The 6,000-nt window shown below is 43.2% G+C and overlaps 1 protein-coding gene across 2 annotated transcripts in view; it reads left to right on the forward strand.

Moving 5' to 3' along the window:
* LOC126544079 (uncharacterized) overlaps nucleotides 1-5,159 on the forward strand; it is a 68,232-nt gene extending 63,073 nt beyond the window's left edge. For both annotated transcript variants that reach the window (XM_072284776.1, XM_072284777.1), the window contains one exon: nucleotides 4,996-5,159. In XM_072284776.1, coding sequence (XP_072140877.1) covers nucleotides 4,996-5,120 — 125 coding nt within the window. In that variant the 3' untranslated portion in view covers nucleotides 5,121-5,159. The remainder of the gene's footprint in view (nucleotides 1-4,995) is intronic.
* The last annotated feature ends 841 nt before the right edge of the window (nucleotides 5,160-6,000 follow it).

The following is a 6,000-nucleotide window of genomic DNA, read 5'->3' on the forward strand; positions in this document are numbered from 1 at the left end:
TGTGAATCGCACATTACTAAACGGCTTGCAATAATGAAGACTGCATTCCTTATGGTGCCTGGCGATCTTTCTTAATGGTACTTTAAACTTCAAAAAGACCTTTAGACTTGCAATCCAAACATTTTAAAAACATTGCACGCGCAATGCATAAAAATGGACTAGACCCCATACGCTTGCGCGTAACCCACGTTGACGAAGCGAAACCTCGCTGTAATATTTTTTTATTTAATTACAACCTACACTAAACTAAATAATGACGACGTACCTAAAAACTCAGCTTTTACGGCCATAATATTTTAGGTGTTGGTGTTAACTTTCTTATTTTTTTCACTGGTTGGAAACAAAAACGAGTCATTCGTTCACCCATAAGTAGGTAAGAGCTCCCATGCTATGTATTCTTAGATAAATACTGACTTGGCATTTTTCAGACTTAAATATTTTGCCTTAAAGCATCCCAGACCTCTAAGCTCTAGCCAAAATACAAACCGGCCTCTGAGCAACCCAACGAATTTATCACTACGTCTTTCCTGCATAGAGTTCTGGCTTCATTTTTCACGACGCGACTGTGTCAGTAAATCATCAAGCAGTAAGTAGCTATGGAGGAGAAGGCTAATATGGCATTTTCACTCTCGCTGGAAGTCATAAGGGTGCCTCGTACGCTAGAAGTCATTGTGATGGCTAACATAACACCTAAAGTAACAGAAAACGAGATAGCAAGTCGGTGCGAGTGCCAAACGTCTCATTGTCGGGCTTACGTGGCGACCTTTTGTGTCACTTCGTCACGATAAAGTTGGAACAAGAATGACATTTGTTGTAGTAACGTCATTATAATAAATACATGAATGATGTGGGGCTTGCGAGTATTTTTCGTGAAGACAGAGGTCCGAACCTTCAATTCTTCGCAAAAATATTGTCGTAAATATGATGTACCACTGCGCCTTTAAACATACATTGGACGTTTCATGGGCACTGACGACTGATAAGCTCATAACTCCAATTCAATGAAATTGCTTCTGAACAACGCCAGCCCACGCCATGTCCCAGCTACTGAGAATTACCATCGCGGCTAACTGGAAGAATTAATAAGGCTTGCTTCTTCAATACGTCTTATTCGTCATCACTACTAGAGTTACCATTAAATCTCTCCCTACACAATGCAGCGCTGCATAGTACTCAACCCAATATGATCATAAAAAATAAATACCTTCTTTTACGTTTCACAACCGCAATAAGATTATGAGGCACGGCATAGTGGACTACCTTGGGCTCTTTAAACTTCGCCAAACTTTATTTACACGGGCATTATTACATTTCGACCCCATTAAAATGCGGTTGCCGTGATCCGGATTTAATCCGCGACATTGCGTTAAACAGGGCAATGACAATTCACACGAGTACCACTTCGCGTAGCCTGTCACTTTACTGTTCACTCTTCTTTCATGTGCTCCCTAAAGCACATCCACATTACTCACATTAAAGGCGGCTGACTGCATGAATTCTAATTATTCCACTTTGGTTTGTTTCCATCGCCGTTCGCTAAAAGATCTACAAAATGAAAAAAAAAATTGGCGTCGTTGGACGATAATTGTTTTCTTCTGCCCACCGCCCGATGCCCTCCTCACAGAGTTCGCAGTTCAACTGTCTCTTTGTCGGTGGCCATCTTGACGATTACAAACGTGCCTTGTAATAGGTTCAATATGGTATTTACACAGGAGTACAGCTTTCAGTGTTTCAAGCACACCAGCAACGTCTTTTATTCATCCTAAGCTTGTGAAAGAACAATCAAAAGGGATGGGCGAGGTAGTTTTCTCGCCTACTGAATTTTTTTCTGGTAGAGGAACTCAGGAGAATCACAGTCAGTCACCAAATCTGACGTGCTCGTTTCTTGATCAATTAGTTGGACAAGAAATTGTCGTCACTTATGTAGCCAGCACGTGACGTACGAGACGCACAAGACGTCATCAACCATTCTTCGTACACACCGACCGAAAAGGTGGCTGACGTACTGTCGTGTTTTTTAAATTTCAAAACGGAAATGCCACCAAGGCTAAGACATGTATTCTATGGGGTCCAACATGCGGTCACAGTGGTCCATTGATACCCTTGATACGAGCGACTACAAGAAGATGTGGGCGCTTCTCGAAGCCCATCATACGTACGCTCCTCTAACTTATGATCCTACAAGAAGACAAGAGAGCAAGCTGCAGAAGGTTGCTGACGAGACTGTTCACGTTCGTTCCTCCATCACAATCACCCTTTGCTCTGCACGAGCATATCAGCTCCCTGCAATCTACGGCCTGCCAAAAGTCGACAAGCCACAAGTTCCACTTCGGCCTGTCGTCCACTTCACCAGATCATCGCTCTACCGACTATCGTGCTAACTTCACCAAGTGTTGAGCCCGCTTGCCGGTAATAACTCGACGCAGGTCGAAAATACATCTGAATTTGTAGCGAAGGTGAAAGACATCACTCAGAGTCAAGACGGTGCCATGGTCTCGTTCGACGTGACATCTCTATTTACTAGTGTCCCAGTAGATTTGGCAGTAGGCACGTCCGAAGAAGCCCTCAAAGCAGACTCTAGTGGTCCTGGCCGCACGCCTTCTAAAGTCCCTGAACTTATCAAGCTGCATGAGGTCTTGTCTAAGCAACAACTTCTTTATTATGGTGCTAGCCTTTACCAGCAAAATAATGACACGGCGATGGGAACGTAAATACCGGCTACCACGATCAATATAGTAATGGAAGCCTTGCAAAAAAGAAGTACTCAGTACTAGCCTCATTCGATCCGATATCTAATGTTTTTTTATCGCTATGTAGATGACTGTTTTTGTATTTTGAAGAAGCAGGACATCACACACTTCCTCGACTACCTTAAAGCACAAAATGCGCTCATACAGTTCACCGTTGAACACGAGAAGAGAAGTCTTAGAGGCATCTTCGCTTCAAACCTCGGGCTCCTGGGAATCCATTCTCTAGTGCCCAGAATGCCTACAACTCCAGGCCGTCGAGAAGGCCCATTAAATTGTGGTGGATCTCGACGTGCCAGTCTCGTCCTGGGTGAGGGCATCGATCCATCCCCGTTTGCCGCGGGCTCTTCAGGACGACAATGAAGTTCTTGTCATGTCATGTTATATCATGTCAAAGATAAGTGACCATGCGCTGATTGTCATGTAGTATATATTGGCGAAACAGGAAAGTTTTCCAGCGGCCTCAATGACCACAAACGCGACGTAAGAAATAACAGTCACACGAAGGATGCCATTGCCGAGCATACGCAAAAACGTAATCACAAGATTTATTAGGACACAGTCACTGTTGTCGCCAAGGAAAAGAAGATATCATCCCACTGGCTGCTAGAGTCGAATCCAGCTACGACGAACCGGAAAACAGGGACTATGCCTGCAATTTACGCAGGTTAGTTACGTCGCGTATTGGCTACATAAGCGACCATTTCCTGTCCCACTCAGTGAACAAGGAACCAGTATGCGGTTTTGGAACTTCTGATATTTCATCCGACTTGGTCAGTGAGCGTGATTCTCCTCATTGCATGCCAGTCTAGAAAAAAAATTCGTCAAACTATTGATTACGCTAGAGGAGATAAGGCTATACTTGCTATTGAGCCCCTTTGTAATTGAAACCCACAAGGCAGGCAACTGCGGCGACAATCTTGTAACCTAGTATTAGGCTATTACGCATGGACGCCAGTTGTATTCAAGTGGAAATGATGAGGGTATACGCTAGGACCTCCTCTATTACTAAGGCGAAAGCATTACACGGCTCGTAGGAAGAATCATTCCATGTCCGGCGTTATGCCGTCCGGCGTTATGGTACCAAAATTCATGTGGATGGAACTCTGGATTTTGGTGGAAGCCGAACCCTCTCTTTGTTGTGTTCATTAGGGCGAATTAAATGAAGACGCAAAACGTTTGTTTGTAGTCGTACGCGCGACATTATTATTAATTAGCGGGAATTTAGGAATCACTTTCTTAAACAGAAGAATGAAGCCGAGGGAAAAAGCACGAACTTGGCATTAATTCATGTACAGTTGACTATGATACAGTTAATTAGGCAGTCGAACCCACGACCATTTTGTAAAGTGAACCCGCTACCTCTGGTTTTAAATGTGGTAATTTAATTAGGAACCGCGACCTATGGTGGGACTCGAACCCACCAGGTTTGATGTTAATTAGGGCGAAATAGGTGATCAATTTCATTTTTAAAGAAGGGTGAAGCTGAGGTGCAAAAGAAGCGTAAGCTCGAACTGTGCCGTTCATTTATGTAGTTTATTATGATAGAGCTAATTAGAATCCACGACCTTTAATGGCTGTCGAATCCGCTACCTATGGTATAAATAAGTCAAATTCAATCAAGACCCTCGACCTCTGCGACTAGTCGAACCCAAAATCGTTGGTGCCGATTAGAGCGAATTAGGGTATCAATTTATTTATAAGTACCCGCGATTTTAGTCTTAATTAAGGCGAAAGTAATTAAGACACTCGAAGCAGTGGAACCCGCTACCTTCGTTGGGAATCGAACCCACGATAATTGTTTTGATGAGCGTGGAGCTAATTAAGGTACAGATAATTAAGTTAGATTTAAGTAAACCAATCGAACCTATGGCGTTTCATGATGGAAACGTAATAGAAATAACAACGCATTAGAATGAGAATGTGAAGTAATATTATGTATTTCTTTAGCGTGTGCTAAAGTGAGTATAAATTTCTTGCTACTACTGTACACGCGTATTCTTCGTTGGTCTTCGCATTTTTGCAAGCAATTTATGCTGGCATTCTTGCACTATGAATTGTTATTTGTTTTCTCAGCTGCGCTAATTAAATGTAGCGCAAAAAGATTACGGTGATTGTTATAAACAAAGTGTTGTATATCTACTAAGTTACGCGACCTTCGTTGATTAAATTGCGCTTACTATAATTACTTTTTATTTCTCTTTTCAAAAACTCAACCAATCAAGTTTCACTTCTAATCGCATTTCAGAAACAACCAACTGCACTTATTGGGTTCCTAAGAAAGTCGTTAAAAACCGGAGCCCAGATTGCGAGTTCATTTTCAAGAAGTACTGCACGTCCCCGGAATTTCTCTCATTCGATGAATGTGAGTAGGGCTGCAGCTTATGAATAAAATCGCCTTTCTTTCCATGCGATGCATTCTTTTTCTCATTCCAGGCAGTTTGTAGTAGGCGGACAGATCCCTGTCTAGCCTCGTTCAAGGCTTCTGTAATAAAGAAAAATGAAGTATCTGCAAAGAAATTTAACCGCTCCCTTATACCACAGCAGCTAATGCTATAACCAATCAGTCCTGGTCGCTGTGTTGCGTCGTTGTCTCTTACATCAACACTGGTGCAAACTCTAAAGCCGCCTTGGCTTTCCACCTAGCCACGATGCAGCCTCGCTAGAAAAGCTTTCGGTATCATAGTGAACTTCCTCGAAAAACACAGGCCTGGGGACGCAAAAATTAGCGTTCCCTGCGTGACGCAACATACACGCCCTCGGTTATCTGTGTGTGAAAACTGTTTTAAAGTTATCAGATTTATTTCACTGTTTCGGACGCATTGCACTTATTCGGTTTCTCCCTTTCGTTCTCCCGCTTGCACATATCACTCATTCGTTCGCTTGCTCACACTCTTTCTCATTCGCTCGTTCGTTAATTTGAGCTATTCGTTTACAATTACAATCGTAGACGATGGCGTCTCCGCCATTTTTGTTGATTACTTCTCTATCCACACACATAAATGTTCGCCCCGTCCCCTTCGCCCTCCCCTCGCCCCCAATATGGCTGGGGGACAGTTAAGGTGTTCGTGCTGACGCGACCCAGTTTTGATGTCCATGGTCTTTTTCTTCGCACTTACCCAACCACAATACTGCTACTTCTGAGCAGGACCATACAGAGCCGCAAACCTGAACGATGGTGGATCGTACTGTTTGTTTAGCAGAAAGCAACACTCATCTCTTGTCCCCCAATCCATGGGTCTGTGCATCACCT

This window comes from Dermacentor andersoni, chromosome 10 (assembly GCF_023375885.2).
Source record: "Dermacentor andersoni chromosome 10, qqDerAnde1_hic_scaffold, whole genome shotgun sequence".
Classification (NCBI taxonomy): domain Eukaryota; kingdom Metazoa; phylum Arthropoda; class Arachnida; order Ixodida; family Ixodidae; genus Dermacentor; species Dermacentor andersoni.